The 22,259-nt window shown below is 48.2% G+C and overlaps 1 protein-coding gene across 2 annotated transcripts; it reads left to right on the plus strand.

Moving 5' to 3' along the window:
• Positions 1 to 7,773: 7,773 nt before the first annotated feature.
• Positions 7,774 to 11,309, plus strand: LOC133902882 (uncharacterized). Of its 2 annotated transcripts, none has more exons than XM_062344204.1 (3): positions 7,774 to 9,858; positions 10,403 to 10,736; positions 10,874 to 11,309. In XM_062344204.1, the coding sequence occupies exon 1, from the start codon at positions 8,044 to 8,046 to the stop codon at positions 8,929 to 8,931; it is 888 nt and encodes a 295-aa protein (XP_062200188.1). In that variant the 5' UTR covers positions 7,774 to 8,043; the 3' UTR covers positions 8,932 to 9,858; positions 10,403 to 10,736; positions 10,874 to 11,309. The 2 variants fall into 2 exon arrangements, with proteins under 2 accessions (XP_062200188.1, XP_062200187.1); XM_062344203.1 differs by having other exon boundaries at positions 8,929 to 9,858.
• The last annotated feature ends 10,950 nt before the right edge of the window (positions 11,310 to 22,259 follow it).

The raw sequence follows: 22,259 nt of genomic DNA on the forward strand, positions 1-22,259 counted from the left end.
CGAGCGCCCTCTGTTCTAAGTCATTATGTCGGCTTGTGCGTGCTTGTCTGAGCTTCCGATCTCTGGATCTCCGTCATCTGGGATTCGGTCTCTTTTTTTGGTCTCCTTTCCTCTGTGCCGGCCGGCTGCCTTAAATACCCACCGACGGTAGCGTGCTCTGAGAGGGAGGGCACGAGTTCCAAGGCGCTATAAATGGAAAGGGCGTCATCATGGCCTCTGCGCGAAGTGACAGGGGGTTGAAAACGCGCCCCCCGTCCGGTCTTCGGTCATCATAATGGTGATGGCAACGGGCGCCGTGGAGAGGGCCCACCCGGTGTGCCCGTTCTGTCTTGTATGCCAGCCACAGCAGGGCGGCAGACGGGGCGCCTCGGGCCTCGTGATGCTATCCCGAGGCGCGTCGGATGACGCGGGATAAGACCCGTGCATTAAATGTCCCCACGCCATTCTGCCAGAATATGGCAGGGACTGACACCGAGCGTGCGGGAGCAGTTGGAGGTGACAGGCCACGCGCGCTCTTAAATGCGGTATCAGGCCTTTCACTGACTGATACCTCATCGCTGGACCCCTGTGGGGGCCATTGACGGGGGGCTTCCTGGGCCGTCGGGGAACCGAGTGCTCGGGGGCCACTATTCATAGCCCCGAGCACTCTCTCCCGGTACTGTTCATGTCAGGTCTTCGGGGGACTCCGAGCACTCGGGGGCCACTGACCCGGGCCCCAAGCACCCTCTCCCGGAACTTGCCCTCCTTGGCCCTCGGGGGCCTCCCGAGGAGGCGACCCCTAAGGCATGGCGCCACGTGGCACTGCTGCTGACCTGGCCCCGGGAGTCGGGGACCCTCGATCCTATTTCACCGACAGCAGCCCCCGGGCTCATTTGTGTTCGATGGCTTCGGAGTCTGCGGATGGGGCCTTTATTTCTTCGAAGCCGACTTCAGCATGGGTGCCACGTGACCTTCTGTTGTTTTGATGATGTAGAGAGCTTTGGAAGGTGTCGTCGACGAGGTACGCCGGTCGCTGCGTCCGGCGAGCTCCGACTGCCGCCACGCCGGGGGTGGGGCCTCGCCCCAGCCCCCGAGCTTGCGCTGAGAATCCAGTGCCAGGGGCGCGCAGCCCCCGGGCGCTCGCCGGAATGATGCTGCTGAATCAAAAATACACAGAAAGAAAAATCTTTTTGCCTAGGAAACAAATCCACCTGGCACGGTACACGCCATGACTTGTGAACGCTTTTCACCCTGCGACCTCTCAAACGAATAGACCGGAGACACGCGCAGATGGAAAAACCACCCTGAGTCCCCCACGGTCTGGTGGTGCCCGGAGGAGGACGGACCAGGCCGAGCACCGACAGCCCGCCCCTGTGGCCTGGGCTCCGGATTACTCTTTGCTCGAGCAATAGGATTACCCGAGAACCCCAGAGGCTCAGTGGTGCTCGGGGTACTGCCACGACAGCCGGACACCACGTCCACCATGAAGGACTTATGTAAGCGATCGTCGCCTGTGCGGTACACCGACTACTATTTGTTCTTATCGTTCCGAAAAAGCGAACATGAAGGTGGGGTTTTTGCGTGCGAGGAGATTGCCTCACTGAACAGATTAGAATACAAGGGTTCCGAGGAGCAACTCGGGAACAAAAGTTTATTGCGAATGTACGAAAGGAAAATCATAACTTTAGTGACTCACTGAGTCGGTGGTTGGGCGCCCAAGAGCACGGATTCCCTTGCACAGGGCTCTTAAGCCCTTGGGACATCCTTTTTGGCACCTGAGTATTGCAATTTTGATGGTGGAGCCAGGGGCTAGGCGGTCCCGACCACTCATGCTCGAGCGGTAGAATTACCCGAGGACCCCGGAGGCTCAGGTGTTTCTCTGCAAGCTTAAAGATAGGCAAATACTCTTTGCTTAGTGCGCTCTGTTAGTGTGGTACTCATTATAGACTGCTCTCGTTTTCAGCCCGAGACCTCTCGAATACCCGGACCGGTGCACTATATAGGCAGGGGCATAACCCAGAGGTCCTATGGCTTCGTGGCGCCCGGGCATGACAGACCAGACCGAGCACCGACAGCCCGCCCCTGGGGCCTGGGCTCCAGACTACTCTTTGCTCGAGCGATAGGATTACCCGAGGACCCCAGGGGCTCGGTGATGCCTGGGGCACTGCCACGGCACCGAACACCACAGCCTACCACGACAGACATAGGTCAGCGGCAACTGCCTGCGCGCATACCGATCGGGATTCTTTTTATTAACGGGGGAAATGAGAGAGCAAGTTTTTCTCGCACAATCAAGCATCTCACCAGACATATTAAACATATGGATTCCAGAAGAAATAAAATTTGGAACTAGAGTGCTATAGACATATGGAAAAAGACTCATACTGAAGTGATAAATAACGAGTGATCACTCACAGGACTGTTGTCAGCCTTCCGTCGAAGCCTGGCATCTGCTCCACCGCCTGGACAGGCGAATGCCCCGGGAGTGCTTGCGCTGCAAGCAAAGCACTCCCAGGACTGGCGTTGCCGAAGCTGGGCCTGCGCCGTGCCGGCGCCTGGCGTTGTCCTGATGTCGATCTTGCGGTAGGTGCGTCTGTCGCTTGCTGTGGGTTTGACGGCCCGCCTGTCCAACTGTTGTTGCTGTTGAGTATGAGCCGGAGTTGGGGCCCCTCCCTGGGCCCCGTTTTCCCCTACCTGGCGCGCCAGCTGTCGGAGGGTTAACTCCTATCGCAGGGATCCTGAGGAACCCCTTTTTAGAGATTCGGTCGGGGGGATGATTCTGAATATGTTTGCGTGAGAAATAAATGGATATAAATGCGATGGCAGGTGAGGTGGAATGATCTAATGCAGAGAGGAGTAAATGCACTGGAGGGATTTTAGACAGGTTCGGGCCGTACTGCGCGTAACACCCTACTCCTGTGTGGATGCTATAAATGCTCTGAGAATGACTCTCAGGAATGTGCTAGTTACAAGAATGTCTGTCTATCCTAGAGCTTCGGGCTCTTCAATCTCGGAGCGAGTCTGAGAGTTCGAGCGCCCTCTGTTCTAAGTCCTTCTGTAGGCTTGTGCGTGCTTGTCTGAGCTTCCGATCTCTGGATCTCCGTCGTCTGGGATTCACTCTCTTTTTTCGGTCTCCTTTCCTCTGTGCCGGCCGGCTGCCTTAAATACCCGCCAGCAGTAGCGTGCCCTGAGAGGGAGGGCACGAGTTTCAAGGCGCCATAAATGGAAAGGGTGTCATCATGGCCTCTGTGCGAAGTGACAGGGGGGTTGAAAACGCGCCCCCCGTCCGGTCTTCGGTCATCATAATGGCGATGGCAACGGGCACCGTGGAGAGGGCCCGCCCGACGTGCCCGTTCTGTCTTGTACGCCTGCCACAGCAAGGCGGCAGACGGGGCGCCTCGGGCCTCGCGATGCTATCCCGAGGCGCGCCGAATGACACGGGATGGGACCCGTGCATTAAATGTCCCCACGCCCTTCTGCCAGAATATGGCAGGGACTGACACCGAGCGTCCGGAAGCAGTTGGAGGTGACAGGCCACGCGCGCTCTTAAATACGGCATCGGGCCTTTCACTGACTGACACCTCATCGCTGGACCCCTGTGGGGGCCACTGACGGGGGGCTTCCTGGGCCGTCGGGGAACCGAGTGCTCGGGGGCCACTATTCACAGCCCCGAGGTGTGATTGGGTCCTCGGGGAACCGAGTGTTCGGGGGCCACCGCTCCTGGCCCCGAGCACTCTCTCCCGGTACTGTGTGATTGGGTCCTCGGGGAACCGAGTGCTCGGGGGCCACCGCTCCTGGCCCCGAGCACTCTCTCCCGGTACTGTTCATGTCGGGTCTTCGGGGGACTCCGAGCACTCGGGGGCCACTGACCCAGGCCTCGAGCACCCTCTCCCAGAATTTGCCCTCCTTGGGCCCTCGGGGGCCTCCCGAGGAGGCGACCCCTAAGGCATGGCGCCACATGGCACTGCTGCTGACCTGGCCCCGGGAGTCGGGGACCCCCCGATCCTATTTCACCGACAGTCGTGCTTTTAGAGTCGAATCCATTTGGCAAAGATGATGCTTATCCATCTTAGAATCATGTCTCACAAGGGTTTTGCAATGCTTTGGATATATCCTTAAACCCTAGCCTTTTTGCCCCAGAGTCGGGCAACCCGGAGTGTCCGGGTTGACCAGAACACTCCGAGGTGTCCAGCATCAGTTCATCAAGTCTTTGCTCATTCTTTCAAATTCTTATGCAAATCCTTCTTGCATCTCAAGTATGTTATTCTTATCTATCTCAGAAAAATCAAGATGGGTTGTGACAAGTTTGACTCTCAAACCTATCAAAGGAGGACAAAAGCTAAGTTTGATCCACAAGCTCAAAGCAACGTTTCTCCACAGCTAACTGAGTCTGGAGACAGTGGCAGCGACAGTGGCAACGGTGGTGGCCAAGGCCGTGTTCGCAAAGTTGTTCGGAAAGTGCGGGCCTCTTCAGGCGGAATCCACATTGATAAGGCAGCTCAAGCATTCAATACGCCTCGTGGTAGTGCTTTGCCACCTAGGGGAGGAAGGAGTGCAGCAGGGACAAGAAGAGGCAAAGGCAAAACAGTTGTATCTGGCTCAAGGGCATAAAATGAGGAGATAGAAGAGGATGTGGATGAACAGGAAGATATTCCTGTCTTGGGACCATTAAAACTTCACAAACTATACAGGACAAACCTATTAACTCAGATGCCCAGAAAAATGGTAGATTACATGAAAAATGCTGGCAGGGTCAAGAAGGAGATATATGAAGATCCCTTTGAATATGAGAAGAGTACGACGGATCATCTTTTTTGGAATGAATTTCAAGCGAATTTCTATGAAAGCATGATTCTCCAGAAGAAGAAGCTGATCACTCCTATGCAATGGATTGATTGAGACTATATAGCCAACAAGTATGATCCTACCTTCAATGAGGTCATAGCAGCTTGTAAGGACAAAAGGGTCAAAAGAATCATGGGTTTGAAGTATGACTGGAGTGTTGAGGTCATAACCCAATTTTATGTCACACTCCACTATGATCATGAGGAGAACCAAACAATACATTAGATGATAGAAGGAGAAAGATATCAGATCAAGTATAGAAATTTTGGTCACTTGTTTGGATTTGATGTCCGTGACACTAGCAAAACCAAAATCCATATTGAGCAACAACTCTCTTCTGAAGAAATTGAGTTCATGTATATGAACCAAGGTGAAATGACTTTTGGCACAACCAAAGGCATGAGACATTTCTACAAATGCATCAACTTCTTGTTCCGTGCTACTTTAATCCCTAAAAGTGGCGATGCCACTACTGTCCAAGGTATAACAAGTAACCTACTTGGTAGGATGTCCAATGAGAGTGAATCTTTAAGTGTGGTGAGTTTTCTTTGGGAATAAATACATATTACTTCACACACACCTAGTAGAAGTTGTTCTTATGCTCCGTATATTATGTTCATAATCGAGAAAGTCAAAAAAAGAATTTCTTCAAAGAAGTAAAGCATAAGCCTTATAGGGTAATATTGGTTAGCTCAAAATCAACTTCATCTATGCCACCCTCTTCTCCAAGGTCAGCTCCTAGCACAGCACAAAGGGTAGCACCGAGGTGTGCATCTTCCTCTAATGGCTCACCATCCTTTACCAAGAGTGCCCTTAAGGATATTTTCAATGTTTGTACCCACAATACTGTGAAGATAAAGGAACACAAAGACAAGATAAATTTGAGATTGAGGAAGATTGAGAAGAGACAAAAAACAATTCATACTCATTTGAGAAACTCTTTATCACTTCCGTTGGATATGTAAGACTATTGTAATATTGTGTGATGAACTATGTGGTGTGCTTGTCGTTGATCTTTAATTTGTAAGAACTTAAGTATGTTAGTATGATGCTATGAGATGTTTGGTATAATATTTGTTTCTCTCTTTCTTTTATTATGTGATATACCATACCATACGCATCACATATTATCATGTTCACTCACACTTTTTGCACTACATAGATGCTAAGATATAGGGGGAGCTCTCGCAAAAATTATTTTAAATATGTGCATTTGATCTCAAATTCAAATTTATCTAATGCACACATTTAGGCGGAGCTCACATATATCTTAAAATTCAAAATCTTTATTTCAAATATATTTTGTAAGCTCCAATCATATTGTCATCAATCACCAAAAAGGGAAAGATTGAAAGTGCATCTAAACCCTCTACGTGTGTTTTGGATAATTGATGACAAATGATTAAGGGACTAAAGATTTTATTGAGGTTATATACAGGTTTTAGTCCTATCAATGAAGTTAAAAGGCGTTGGCGTCCCTCAAAAGGAAAAGAGAAGCGACATGTAGTTACTCATAGGTTTAAATTTATTTTATTTTTAAATTTGAGTTTAGGAATACCGTTCTATCAAGAGAGATGCGTGTTAATAGTCTTAAAGGTGTCTCAGTGCTCAAAGTACCTTTTTAAACCTACAGGTTGAGAGACATAATTACACACGAACACCGGGATAGTTGCAAAAGTTGTCTGAACCCAATTCTGGATAGTAGCCGGAGTCTCCGAGTTAGACTCCGAGCCGAGCTCTCGGTTTGGGCTTGAGTGCCCAACCGGAGTCTCCGGGTTCTGTAGTTGGTCCGGACACTTCGGGTAAGACTCCGGACAAAGCTCTCGGTTGCATGTTCTAAGTGTCAAATCGAAGTCTCTCCGGTGAACTCGGATACTCCGAGTCAGTACAAAAGGTACTGTAACGACTAGTTTTAGGGGTTGGATTTAAATACCTCTCTTACCCACTTCTTCATTTCCTGCTGAACTAACTCGAGACAAACTCATTCATAACCATTCAATAGCCCCTCTAACTCCTCTAAGACCATCTCCAACTATATTCTCTTCATTTTGTTTCCTTCCCGATTTCCTTCCACGTTCTTATTTTCTTTATTTTCTCTCATCCCAAACAGCTTTCCTTCGAGGAAAACCGCGAAGGAAAAAGAGAGATAATCTCGTCCTGAAGGGAATGATCTTAAAAATCCCTTCATAATAAAAACTATAAAAAAATCGTTGAAACGCTAAATAAAACAAAAATTTCTTTACGATAGAAATCTGAATCTAAAATAAAACCCTTAGGGTTGATCTAATACTTTAAATCTTGCAGAGCACGAGAGAGAGTCCGAAGAAGACCTGTACGCTCCAACTACATGCTCCAAAAGAAGTTTCGCGAGGGATGGGTTTATCTGAGAGCAAGTGCTTAAGAGGAAGAGACAAAGACAATGCTATTAACACGTGGGATCATATGTGGCATGAAAAAAATGATGAGCGGTTATTATGGTCTTATTTAGTAAGCTTTAGATTCAGGAATTTTTAAAGTTGATTATCTCTAGTTTTAATTTTTTTTAACTCGAGCTATAGACAGACCGAAGGTCTTTAGTTAAATCATCTTATTTTTATTTTTATTTTAATATAATAAAATAGAGGTCTAAACCACTTTAGTTTATCTTAAAAAAATTTATGAGGCAGTTGTTATGGCCCTATTTAGCAAGCTCTAGATTCAGGAATTTTTAAGATTGGTCATCTCTAACTTTAAAAATTCTTGGAACTTAAACCATTGGCAGATCGAAACTCTTTAGTTAAGTTATTTTATTTCTATTTTAGACTTAAGAGTTCTAAACCATTTTAATTTATCTTACAAACTCTAAATTTTATATAAATATCGGAGCTAGAGCTCTGTTAGATAAGACATGTATCATTCGAAACTACCGTTATAAAGCGATTCTAACATGTAGATTTTGGGATATGGAAGACAAATTTTATGAGATGAGGGAGGAGAATTGAACTGAGAGCAGAATTTAATAATCGATTTCTTTGTTTGTAGAAATTTAATTGATTTCTGAGGCATGGAGATTGGAGAACTGATTCGTTGCCCACGCGGCCGCCCGCCCTCATCAGTACGTGGCGCACTCGGTCCCCCGACACGTAGATCCGTTCAGCATTCTCACCCAGAGCCATCCGGACCACGACCCTAGCCGCCGCGGCCGCCGCAGCCGAAGTTGAACCCTCCATCCAGCGAAGAATGGGCGAATCGCCCAGCGAGCCGACGGAGGATTTGCCGCCGACGCCCATGGTGTCGAGGACAATTACTTCCGGCCTCATGTCTCTCACAATCGGCGAGGAGCCCCCCAAGAAGTTGCGGTTGTCGTGCTTCCACGACGCCGGCGCCGAGGGGGAGGCGTCCATCCTCGCTGAGTTGGGGAAGCCGATGCTGAAGGACATAATGGACTTCTATGAGGAGGCGTTCAGCAGGCTTCCTATCGCCGACATGCCGGAGGTTTTGGCCTGCGTCATCCGCGGCGGCCACTGCATCGGCCTCCTCGATCCAGTGTCCAACATCATCTTCAACGCCCTCAATCTCCTGTGCCGTCGCAAATGCGGCGGGGGCTCTGTGCAGACCAGCAGCAGCAGGAACAGGAAGGTGAAGCGACCTTGCGCGGTGCAAGTCAGCAGCAGCAGCAGCAAGAGGAAGGAGGAGAAGGAGAAGGCGCCGCCCACCGAGCCTTCCTGGGTTATTATAGCTTCTCGTTCCTACACGGGCCTCATTGCCTTCATGCAGACCTACTTCCGGTACCTATCCAAGGGGCAGGCCATGCGCTACCTCCGCCTGGCTGGTGCCGACCTCGCCGTCGCTGTCCAGCTCGGCGAGCACCAGCAGTTCGCTCCGGAGGACCGTCACACCACTGGAGCCCCCGACCTCTGCTGCGGCAGGACCCAGTTTGCCCTCAAGGTCGCCGCGGCCATAGCAGGGCACCCCGTGCCCGACGATCTGGCGCGGCTCGCAAAGTCGCTGGTCCCCTTCAAAGATCACAAGCCTCTCGCTGCTGTGCTGCAGAAAGGGCGGTCTCTCAGCGTCGGCGACCTGCCCACTTCTCCTGTGTCTTTGGTGAAAACCACATCGCCGATGTAGTCGTCTCACGCTATGATGGACCTGTATCTAGCATCTGAGACTTGCGGACTCCGAGAGAGATGAAGCAAATGCTATTTAACTGTCTGGACGTTGCTGCCACCACGATTGGCGAGTACAGTCCTCCACACATGAGAAGGGATCTTATTACTGCTGCACCCTCCACCACCGCATGCGAGTGTGAGCACACCAGGTATCTGAAGATGTGCCTCGCCGATACCATCCACGCTCTCTACATCAAGGCAGTGTCCCTGCTGCATGCCGCACAAGGCGCTCCACAAGCATCTCCGTGGTATCCTGGTTGCTGGGCATTGCTATGGCCCCATGGACCCCGTGTCCAACATAATTCTCAATGCCATCTGGTATGACAGTGTATTCCCTCTGCTGGAGATGGATGCTGAGATTGAGCCGGACATTCTCGACAGCCAATCTATGCTTCGCATGGAGACCCGCTCCCTTGACAGCCTTGTTGCCATGGTCTGCACAGCCACTGGTTTTTCAGAGCACATGGCCGTGGAATACCTTTGCTACAAGCAATGTGACCTATCTGTGGTGTTTCAGATGGCAACAAAGGAGGTATGTCATAAAGCCTGTGATTGTGCAGGCCAAGCTGGAAAACACCCCAAGCATTTGGAGCTGGCATCATTTCTTATGTCCATGGCCCGTAATGTCCTGCAAGACTTGAGGTCCCTGCTGACCAACGAAGCAACGAGAAAAGGCTATGTCATTTCTGATGCAGTTCTGGAGCAAGTGTACAAAATAATGGAAGATCAAAGCTCATCCACTTCACCATCAGTTGGTCATCCTAGGCTATGCCCATCGGCCTGGAAGATGCTGGGATCTAGGAAGGATGACTTCGTGCAGAAGCAGAAGTTCCTTGGTCAAGCCTTGGAAGAATTGCTGCTTGACTACTCAAATCATCATCCTTGGGTAATTATAATTCAGCTCTTTTTTTCTCGAATACGCAGGAGAGATGCGTATCATTGCATTAAGAAGAGAAAAAAATACATTGGAAAGATTACAACAACCGTTGTGAGATCTTGATTGCTTGTTGTAGTACCTTGGACAACAGGAATGTATGTCATCTGAATTAAGCTTGGACAAAGTTTTTTTTAGAAAAAACTTGCTTGAATTGCTTCTTGTTGGAGTATATATTCCATCTCAATTAAGCTTGGACAAAGTCTATTCTTAGAAAAGTTTGCTTGAACTTCTTGTTTCATCTGAATTAAGCTTGGACAAAATCTATTCATAGAAAAGCTTGCTTGAATTGCTTCTTGTAGGAATATATTTCATCTCCATTAGTCTAGTTTCTACAGATTCTTGTTCAAAAATTGTTTTCGAATTGCTTGTTTTTTGTTCGCAAAAAAAAGGTGCTTGCTTTAGGAGCACATGCTATCTCTTGATTGCTTATTTGGATAGATTCTACAAATTGTAACCTTACCTTACCTCACTTAGCTTAAATTGATTGCTGTAGGAACCTGTTCCAAGGCTAGATGTTATTTGTGGTGTGAAGAAAAACGACCGCGGACATTCAAAGTCCTACCATGTCAATTTCTTGGTGTATTATGATGATGTTGCTTCAGCCCGTGTGCTCTTTTTTGCTGAAGTGTGGGAGTCAAGCTTTCAGGCCAAACGATCAGAACCTAACACATCTGTGAATGTGGTTCCCGTGCCATGTACTAGAAATGGTCGCCGAGTTGAATCTAGTGCACAGTTCGTCAAGGTTTACTGTAAATCTAGTCGAAAGGAATCGGAAACTTCATTTTGCTGTCCGCTACCTTATTACAGTCCGGATCATCCATACCTTGGTAAGTGCATTTCTGTCTTCTAAACTTCCTGGAATATAATTTTGGATTGATTTTCTTTAATGAATCGATTATAACGAGTTGAGATCATTGCTAGGCCTGCCTCATGCATGTCTTAATCTCCTTTTATAAACATGCAGGGCGTTGCTACATCTGTGAGCCTATTTTGAGTAAGATCGTGCATCCACCATCTGGGAACCATATTGGGGCAGACTACAGTCAACTTGGAGAACAGTTAGAATATTTGAATTTGCGTGATACAATTCCTTCTGCTGCGGATAGCATAACGGAGTCAGATTTTGTCTACTTTGATTGCCTTAGGGACACCAACTTTGCAAAAGTTCTCAATGACGGCCGCTCTTTGGAGGAGAAGAAGCTGATCATCCGCTAGTCCTAATTAGGTGGAGGAACTGACTACTGAAGTTGTTTGCATTGTGCCAAAGGTAGACTCATTAATGTAATCAGTCGCATTGGTGGAGAGGTACTCATGGACTCCATACTACTACTGCTGTCTTTGTTTTTGTGTGGCCTTATGAGACCATTAAACCATATTATGATGGGAGGTATGGTATTTTATATGTCGGAATGTGTTGGTTTCGTTTGTCTGATATTTTTTTCATTACCAACTGCTGGTATTGCAACGACTATCTACCGAAAATCTATAATGATTGTCCTGAAAATTTACAATGGTTTTGTAACGTCTCTGCACAGTAGCATGTAGCACCGAGTTCTCGTAGTATCTGTGCCACAAATTTTTTGACCAGTGGACTCCCACTTATTCCAATGTAGAACCTGTGCTGGAGCTTGATAACAAGCAAGTTGTTTCGCTTCCTAATGTCCATTACGCCCTAGCTTTACGGCTCCGGTGTTCCAAGCTGCTACTGCACTAAACATGGCCTACCATGGGCTAGTCATGAATCACTTGCGCAAGAGTAAAGAGTAAAACAGTTAGTAATTGCACTGACCATGGTCAACCTTCCTCCAATGGCCAGTTTTATCAGTTCAAAGGTTTGATAAATTAATGTTTGCGAACAATCGGGCGGGGATAAAAAGGAAACCCAGAACTTGGACTCAGTAATTTCTGGAAAAATTGCAAAAATCCACTTAAAAGTCACTGGGTTTTTCATATACCCACCTATAAGTCATTTTGTTATAATCTCACACCTGCAAATTTCATTTGTTTTGTAAATTCCTCCATGTCTACATTGACCGTCTATGTAACACTTGCAAGTATCTCCTATGTGGTCTATCAATTTCACCATGTCTCTCTTTTATCCATTGTGGCCCATGGTAGAGCATTGTGCTCAGTAACTGGTCTTGTAATTCTTTCTCTTTAAGTATTAGTATGTATGGATATGAAGGGCTTGGGATTGTGTGTGACCATGGAGATCTTGTAAAGGTGCAAGGCATAGGCCATGCAGCACAAAGGGTTAACATGATTGAGCTGCCGATTACTTAATAGATCTATGCAAGCACTACATAGACAGTCAACACAGTCAGAAAGGAATTTAAAAACATAAAACAATCTGCAGGTATGTGAACATAACAAAATGACTTGCGGGTGGGTTTATGAAACCCCTCTTGACTTGTAGGTGGATTTTTGCAATTTTTTCTATAATTTTTTCATTACCACATCACCTATTTACTAAAATTGCAACTAAAGGATTCAAACGGATGGGGATTTGACAGGGTGTAAACACCCCATAAGTCACTTTAATATGTAAACTAGGTGGATTGGCGCGCCTACGCCGCACCGTTTTTTTTTTTGCACAGAATATGACAAAAGAAGACTAAAAAAATTAGGTTCATTAATTGTGGACATCTCAATATTTATTTATGAATTTATTAATATTTAACACATTCATTTATTTTAATTGAAGCCACCTTTCTCGATATGTTGCCATGATATAAGTTAAGGAAAAAATTATTCACTACAAATTTATTCAGTTTCATAGAAATTCACTTTAATAAAAATCAAGATGTTCTCTACAGGTGATGTGGCAAAAATATATGTGCATATACATAGTAAATGCTGCTGAATCCGGATATTATGGACATACAGGAAAGCAGCATTTTCCCCCTAGGTTGTAATGTTTTGAAGAGTGCCCAATACATGCAATGAGGATGAGGAACGTATTCGTCCGGTTGGAGAGGTCTGAGAGAGATGAGGTGCTGCAGCTATGGTGAGTCGGATCGTACCTGAGATTGTGAGGAAGGGGACACTGGGAGAGAGAGGAGGGGGGGGGGATGGGGAAAGGAGACGTCTGGGAGTACAGAGAGGAGCCGAACCTTGAATCGTTCGATGGAGAAGAACAGCTTCGATAGATGGCTTTCGTGAGGTGGGTCGTCGTGGCCTCGGGCTAGTTGGGGAGAGGCGGAGGTGGGGGGGGAGCGTCGTGCAAGGAAGCGCCCGAGGGGTTCGGCGGCTCACCGGTGGCGGCGGAGAGGAGGGAGAATGGGGGGAACGGGAGTGCACGGTGGGAAGGATGCAGGAGCCGGTGGGGGAGTGTTTGTGGGCGCGCGAAAGGAATCGAAGCCAGTGTTCGGATCGGACGGCCGGGAGTGCGTTTGAAGTACATGTATAGTAGCTACAGTACTCTAGGGGCCTCGAAGCACGCCAATTCTTGGCTCGATAATATATGTTATTGATACCCCTACAAGTAAAATAGTTGCATTTACCACCCTACAAGTTTCACTTAAGTGCAAAAGCACCCCTTTGGGTTCTTGATTGATTTCATAACGACGATGTATCATGGTGTGAACTCAAATGTTTCGTGTAAGCTACCAGTGTAGAAAGGAAGGGATGGTATAGGGTTAAGTGTGTATTAGGAACCATGAAACTTCTCGTTTTGTCTGAATTGTGGATATTGTTTGGCCTGATTTGTGGAGAGAATTTCAATGACAAATTTGATATAATGAACTTAAGTGTACAATTATTCCATTTTATATCCCCACATTTCCATGCTAGCAGCCTACATGTAGCACTCGAGGTCATATCACAGCAAAGATATTGGCATTGCATCAAGTCAAAACCCTAGGGAGCATTTTGCACCAATATTAGAGTTGTGGGGTGGTAACTGGTAAATGCAACCTTGTGGTGGCCATGGAAATCCCAGCCGGCCTTCTCTTCTATTTATATTAGTACATTTCTTGTATGTCAAGTTTACAACAGATCATCCTCTGATCTTAACCGATCCTCACAATTGCCACAAATCCGGTAGATACCAACTATACATGTATTACCAGATATGCTACAAGGTATTTACTTTAACATTCCCCCTCAATCTCAACCGGTTACTACAAAGTTGAGATTATGTAGTAATCGCTCTAACGTCAATTTAGTGGTGGGCTCTGTGAAAGCATCCGCTACTTGATCAGCAGAAGATACAAACTGAATATCAAGTGTACCAAGTGCAACCTTCTCGTGGACAAAATGAAAGTCCACTTCAATGTGTTTGGTTTGAGCATGAAACATCAGGATTGCTGTCAATAAGTAGTGCCAAGATGGTCGCACCACAATACTAGTGTGCGCAATTGAGGAACTCGTAATTCCTTAAGAAGTGATCGCACCCATGTGACTTCAGCTGCATGATTTGCCAAAGCTTTATTTTCTGCTTCAGTGCTCAACCGAGAAATTGTGGGTTGCTTGCAAGAGCTCCACGATATTAAATTAGATCTAATAACACCACAAAGTCTCTAGACAACCAGCCTAATATGCATCAATGCAAACACTTAGAAATGTTGATGTAGGCTGAGAGATCTTCGGGCCAATAGTTAGAGTGGCTTTTACATATCACAAAATGCGCATGACCACCTCCTAATGTATATCGGTGAGTTTAGAAAAATATTGGCACACCTTATTCGCTACAAAGGAGATATTCGGACGAGTTAAAGTGAGGTACTGAAGGCTGCCCACCATGCTGTGATATCTAAATAAGGCATCCTCTCCAAGTGGTGTGCCAAGATCAGATGCTACTTTGTCAATGACTGACATTGGAGCAGAAACCGCCTTGCAATACTCCATATGTGCCCGATGAAGCAGGCTAGCATACTAGTTGTTGTCGACATGGCCAGTGGATGCTGGATTGCTGGAGTGGTAATCTTCCGACTGGCAGGTATGATTGAAGCACTGACGACACTTCAACACCTCATGCCCGAATTTCCCGCAGATTTAACACTTAGGTTGATTGCGGGCTCCTCCATTACCACAACCACAGCTACAGCCTTGTCCCTACGCGTCGTGTCCACTGCCACCGTGGCCACTGTTTCCATTGTAGTAGCGAAAGCTAATGTTGTTGTAGATGTGGCAGGACACGTTGTTGGTAGATGAGGAAACATCGCTTGTCATGGTGTGGAGTTCCTACCATGCTTCATAGCTAAGGAGTTATGCATCAAAGTCATTCAGTCTAATCGGAGCGTTGAGGACGGTGAGAGACTCTGATCGTAGCATTGAAGATGGTGAGAGACGCCATCAGGGCGTCGTACTCTGGCCTAAGACCGGCCACCATATGCTGGAATTTTGGGCATATAAGCAACTAGCTTCTATTAATAATTAATATACTTAATATATATTAATTATATTATTCTGAATAAAGAAGCATTTGCAAGAATTAAATTGCCATCAAATAAATTAATTTAAATGATCATGAGCATGTATGTACTTAATACAAGAAATTAAGCAGCTCAATATGGCAATTAAAACATATGACATAAGACAACATTAACATATTTGTTTAGTTAACATTTTTCTCTCAAATAGCAGGTTACTACTTCGAAAAGTAGCCATCTAGTGCCTAAAGGCCATCTCAGATCATTGGTATATGTGACTGTCATACAGTTCACATAATTAGGTTTTAGCACATTAATCAAATGCTTAGGACAATAGCAAGATTACTCACTGGAATAATACATACTCCTACACATAACAAGATCACATGCATTAAACAAAGGATTGATGAATAGATCATATAGTAATCATCTAGTCAGAAGCATATAATAGATAAATGCTAACAGTAAAAGCAATTAGATTAAAGCTAACAACAACAGCATACTAAAGCCTAACCATGTGAATAGACTGTCACATATTACCTCACTAACACTACTACAGAAATGGTCCTTTTTGCCATCTCATCACTGCCAGATTAATTAGAACCAACAATAATATATTTTTCACTGCCTGTTTGTAAGAAAAACATTATCACTCTCGATTTTAGAAAAGAGCCGGCAGTGATAGGGTGCCGGTTTTTTTAATGAACCAACAATGAACCTGAGAGATGGACCCGAATATTCAATTGAATCCACTTTATAGTCTCATCCACATCCGCCTTCGGCCTAAAAATTCTCTAAGTCTTCGCTTTCTCACATCCGGTCCATACCTCGATCCCATAGATCCCCTTCTCCTCCCGAGGAGCACCGCTGCCACTGCCCACCTCGCCCCATCCCTCCTCTCTATCTCTGTCGCCACCCCTTCCATCCCTCCTCTCTCTATCTCTGTCGTCGCCCCTTCCTCCCGAGCGCCGCCGCAGCCCACCTCACCCTGTCCCTCATCTCTCCAGCTGCCGTCGTTCGTCCCAAGAGCTGATGCCATCCCTTCCTCCCGAGCTCACAGCCGCCGCCCTCACCGTCCTCCTCATGGTCGCCACCCTCACCGCCTTCTATCTCTCTGTGGCGGCGGCATGTGGAGGTCAAGGAGAGCAGCGCGATGTAGAGCTCGAGGATCCAGCGAGGCTTCCATCAATAGGGGCGGTACTCGGTTTGTTGTGGCGGCGGAGCGGCGACGCCTGAGCGGTAGGGGCATCCACGGTGGGGTAGTACTCGGTGTGTTGTGGTAGCCGTCTTCGTGCCGCCGTATTTTTTTTTTGTGTAGAGCGCGCGCGGTGGGTCCTGGGCGAAGCGGCAGTCATCTTTTTCTCACTTTTTTTTCTTTTTCAAAAAGACCGGCATTGCCGGTGAGAAAGGCCCACCACTTGTGTACTGCCGATTCCAAAATATGCAGTGAAAACCAGTTTAGAACCAACAGCGAAGCCATGTTCTATAATAGTGTAGGCCTCATATCATCACCGAGCAATATGATCCGCCCACAGTCATTAACGCAACTACACCCGACTTGAACAAGTAGCAAGTTGCGCAATAACATAAAATAAACTGAGGAAGGCAACTATATACTTACTACGAAATGCACATAGGATGCTCAACGAACGCGAACATCCTGTCCCAGAAAAACTATTCCGCCACTCACGTCCGAGGATCAATTGGCGGAGGTTTAACGGAGATACTGAGACAACGTTGCTGTCGACGGGGAACGTCCTCGACAACAACCCAGAAAGTAGAGGTGCACCTCGCGGCGCAGGGGCACAAGCACCTGATCGGGTGGACAGCAACCAGAGAGCAGAAGAGCTACACCTACAGGGGTGAAGCAACACGGAGGATCACCGCCTAAAGATGGCAACAACAGCACACCACCGGCACAACACGATGACCAGCCCACCTAAGCACCACCACAGCGACAACAGATAGGAGCATCAGAGCTCACAGGTTCTCGTCCACACCGCCGCCGCTTAGCACACCGACGAACACAGAGCGAGGACAGGAACCGGGTCGGCGGCGCTGAGGAACGGTAGTAGCGTGACCAGCACCGAGCCATGCGTTGAACCTCCATCGAAGCCGCCGCTGCCTAACGGCGGCCCTGAGCGCGCGCGGGGGCACAAACCGAAGGGATATGCACCTAAAGCCGTGCGTGGAGCCGAGATGCGGACGGGGAAGGCTGGAATCACGCTGGAATCTCGCCGGAGAGAGAGAGAGAGAGAGATAGAGATAGAGAGAGAGAGAGAGAGAGAGAGAGAGAGAGAGGTGGGAACGAGCTGCTTGTGGAGAAGAAAAGGGGCTGAGGTCCCATTTGTAGAGAGCCAAGGCGAGGCGGCGCTGCCACCACAGCCCCGTGTGATGCGCGCACGAGCAGATAGGGCGGAGCCGTGGAGTCGCGCTGCCCCTGGCGCTTCACCTCGCACCAGCCCTAATTTTTAATCTAGCACCACTTCGTGCTCTCCCCTGGCGGCGTGGTCACGAGGTTAGGGAGAGGAGGTGCAGGCCGGGATGGGCTGCTCGGCCAGATGGGCCTAGAAGTGGCCCAGTTCGGCTGCCCTCCACCTTTTCCCCCTTTTTTTTCCATTTCTTTTATTTTCTTTTCTTGCATATAGAAAATAAAGGGAAAACCCCCTAAATGGACAATAGTATATAGTCGATCACTTCATCATTGGACAGTGGCAGCCCAACGGTCGCCATGGTGTCAGCATACCCCTTCACATTGTGAAATATTCAGTGGCCATCATGCCTTTCTTGTTTAGCTGAGATAACTGGCATCGGATTTGTCTCACACTTGCCTAATTCTGCGCCAAGAACATGGCATGTAGGGCAGCCCACACCTTGGTGGACAAGGTCAGGCTGATCATCTGACCAAGGATCTCCTCCGTCATGGAGGATAGAAGCATGCCGAGCACACACTGGTCCAAGCTAAAACCAGCAAGGATACTCAGGGTTCGGCACCTCTCAAGCGGCATCACAAGAGCCCTCGGTGATTATTATGGATAGTGTGGTGTTGGTTCGATCAAGGAAACCTAAGAGGTTCTGCCTTGTTAGCATGGGCACTACCTGCGCCTTCTAGAGGAGAAACTTGTTGTGTGAAAGTCGCAAGCTGATTAGGCCGGAAGGCATGGTGGCAGAGGGCGAGGAGATGAGAGCGCCGGTGGTGGAAGTGATCTATTTGGGGGTTTTCATGGTGGTAGGATTGTGGCTCCTTATGCCAACCTTTATGTGACCTATTGCTCTTTGAACTTCGTCATTGTCGCAGCATATGTCATGTGCTAACCTTTATGTAGGTTGACGCGTAGGGGGGCACATACGACAAGCACCTTTGTGTCACGTGTGCAGCCATGGGTCATCAAATAGGAGCAGGTTGTCGATGACGTCGTTGAGGAGGACCGGGCTCACTCTAACGAGGCTTACACCAACTACTTGGCTTGGTTCGTGGCTCGCATGCCGTCCGAGCCTCCGTCCCACATAGCGCATGTGTGCGACACGTATCCAACGCACATGGACCAGACACGTTCACATGAGGTACATTCTTGACAACGCAACTTGTCTTTTACTACCAATTTAGCTTAGTGAAAAGTTGTCTAATCCAATCGAACTTATGTTCGTAGAGGGACCTACTACGCCAGATTGAAGTCGAGGCAAGGACGAACTGTGAGCGGTTGCAGAGTGGCCTGGACATTCCTGTGAGCAAGTTGGCCGTGGCATTCGACCCGATTTGCTGGAAGGTCCATAGGGCCCTCCAGATGGCCAGCTGTAGGTCCTCTGAGGACATTTCGACAGGACCTCGTGCGTAACCTCCTTTGCCGTCACGCCCCTCCACCACGTTCACTGCCCCACCTCAGGCACCGGTATGTACAACGTACTCCGCCACATTCACTGCCCTGCCCCAGGCACCGGTATGTCTGACGTACTACATCGAGCCCTCGAGGCCGTCTTTCACCCCCACTCCTGACCCTACTACGGCGGTGGCTCGGTGAGGCAGTATTTCACTAGCACCGGTGATCCCCAGTATGGCGGCAGCTCAGGGAGGCAGACTTTCATCAGCGTCGGTGACCATTACTGCGGCGGTAGCTCGTCCAGACCTTCAGTCGCAAACCCCAGTCCTTCCTCTTCTCGCATCCCTAGATCAGGTACAACAACCACTTTATGACTAAGTACTTGTTACAAATATCAATCTTCATTGCTGCTAAAATAGTTTCATCCTTTTTCCACATGTAGAGATCGAGGATCTCGAGGATGTAGATGCGACAATGCACTTCATGCATGAGATGATCAGGGACGGTACTTAGGTCCCTGGCTACACATACCTCTTCGGCCCTATAGACGAGATCAGGGCTTTGCAGCTACCTGGCGCTCCATAAGCACGGACTCATCCGAGCCAGGATGACTATGTGACGCCACCGCCAACAGGACGGGGTGGGTGGCCGATTGTTCCACCGGACCCGCTGACGTCTTCAGCTCAGCACGTTAGAGCACAGAGGAGCAGGGTTCCCAGGCTGGATGCGACCAGGGGGTGGTCCCCAAGCGGGACCGCTTTTAGGTTACTCTATGTCACGTCTCAAATCTCATAAACATGTCATTAAGCATAATCGTGCATCATAAACATCATTTTTAATTGTTGAGTGCTTGTTATTTCTAATGGTGGATTAACCTTTGCGAAGTTTTATGAAAATACCTGACTGTCAAGTTTTCTTTTAGTTTTAGTTCCGCATAGGTGTTGTGGGTGAATCCATTTAAAATAGGGTTTGTCTCGTTTTGTAATCGTGGCACAAAATTTCCTAGGATTTTCGGAGCACTAGAGCACCTCGGTTTGAGTTTATAAAAGAGAGAAAAAGAAATGAGGAGAGAAGGAAATATTTTTGCAGATGAAATAGAAATGAAATACCTTGAAATGGGGCCCACTAGTTGGCCCACCTCTCCCTCTCCACTCGGGTGCACCCCAACAGCTCTTCCCCATCACTCTCCCTCACTCTCACTCACACTCACTCTCTCCCTCCCAACTGAACAGCCAAAGGGGCTGCTGCAGCTCCTCTCCCAAACACTCCATTCTCCCCAAAATCTCCCCTCAAGAAGCAAGAATCGAGGTATGCATGTCACACCATTATCTTCCCCACTTCCCTAGCTTTCCATCCATCCAAGTTTCAGTTTTATGCATGAAGATTTGGAGGAGTTTCAAATCAAATTCATCACCCATCTTCTCTGACTTTTCAGCAGCATTGTTCCTCCCTTCCGAGCTCTTTTCTGCAGATTTCTCCTTCACCTGACGGTCACCAACCTCCACAAGGATCTTGGATAAGTCTCCTAGAATCCCATAGTGAGAATGCACATTTTTAGTTCAGTTTCGGATAGGTTTATGAGCTGAGAGCAAGTAAGTTGTGAAGCACCGTTGTTCTTGTTGAAATGGAGCTAGTATGAGGAATTCTGATGAGATAGAGCTAGTGATTCCTGCTTGTAGAGTGGGAAAATTAGGTCTAGAATTCATGCTTTAGTGCCAATACATGCTTATGTGGGTTGGGGTTTAGCATGCAAGTTGAATCACCAAAGATATCATCGAGAACTCGCGTCTGCCAGAACCCGAAAGTTCTGGATTCTAAACCGGAAGTTATGGATTAAACCGAGTTATCTCGAGAACCCCTACCCGGAAGTTCCGGCCTTATACTGGAAGTTCCGGGTTCAATGCGAGTTAACCGAACCGAGAACCCTATTCGGAGTACCACCCGGAAGTTCCAAGAACCCGGAAGTTCCGACCTCAATCCGAAACTTCCAGTTAAATAAAACTTGCCAACCGAGAAGCCCCGTTCGGAACCACACCCAGAAGTTCCGAGCACCCGGAAGTTCCGACCTTAATTGTAACACCCTAACTTTCAAATTTTCGCAATAGTTTAAAATTTTGTTAGAATTAAATAGGAGTTTTAGATTTTGTTTAATTTTAGAAAGAAATTAATTTCTAAATTTAATTTGCCATAGGTTATACTCATGTTTGATGCATTCATGCTGCAGTAGTTGCAATAGGATTTTATGTGTGGAAAATATTTGCAAAAATTCGCTAGAAGGCATTCGTTTAAAAACGATTTGCGAAAATGGTTCAAAAATCAAAAGAAAAGAAATTTCATAATTCCTAAACCTAACCGGGCCATTTTTCCTCTCTCAACTCGGCCCAAACCCTTCTCTGTCCCCCTCTCCTCCTCTCCTTTTGGCCTGGCCCGGACAACCTTCCCCCTCCCTCTCCCGTCGGGCCGAAGCCCATCATCTTTCTCCCACCCCCTCCTTTCTCTCTCGGGTCAAACCCACTCGCCCAAGCCGGCCTCCCCGTTCGCCTGAGCTGGCCGCCCTCTCTCTGCAGCGCGGAGCCACGCCGAGCCGTCACCGAGCCGCAAGCCCCGGCTCTTCTTCCACCTCCGCCGACCATTGGCAATATCACCCCTCCCCGCGCCCTTTCCCCTCCTTGTAATGGTCGAAATCACGGCCATTTCTCTCTGTCGCCCGGTAGCTCCGCTCTCCATCGCGCCTTTTAAGCCTCCGTACAACTTCATGGTGAGGTTCTGCACCCAATCCACCCTCTCTCGCCACCTCTCTTTGCCCATAGCACCGTCACCGCTACTTTCTTCCTCTGCTCCGGTGAGTTGCGCCGCCGCCGCTCTTCCCGCGCCTCCGCATCGTCTCCGGCCAAACTAACCGTCTCTCTGGAGGATATCCCGCGGGTCCTCGTCGTCATTCGGTAGCTGGAGCCCTATCCTCGACACCACACCGACCTCCACCGCCACCGTCATCGTCGCCCGGCCGTCTCACCCCCGCTCCGACCTCAATTCTGCTCGGGGTGAGCTCGCCCGTGCTCCCTCTCCATTTTCCACCGCTCGCCAGAGTTCCCCGGCCGCCAGAGCCCCCTATCCGGCCAACTCCAGCCACCCATCGTCGTGCCGAGCCCCGCTGAAGCCT

Source organism: Phragmites australis, chromosome 21 (genome assembly GCF_958298935.1).
Source record: "Phragmites australis chromosome 21, lpPhrAust1.1, whole genome shotgun sequence".
Taxonomy (NCBI): Eukaryota; Viridiplantae; Streptophyta; class Magnoliopsida; order Poales; family Poaceae; genus Phragmites; species Phragmites australis.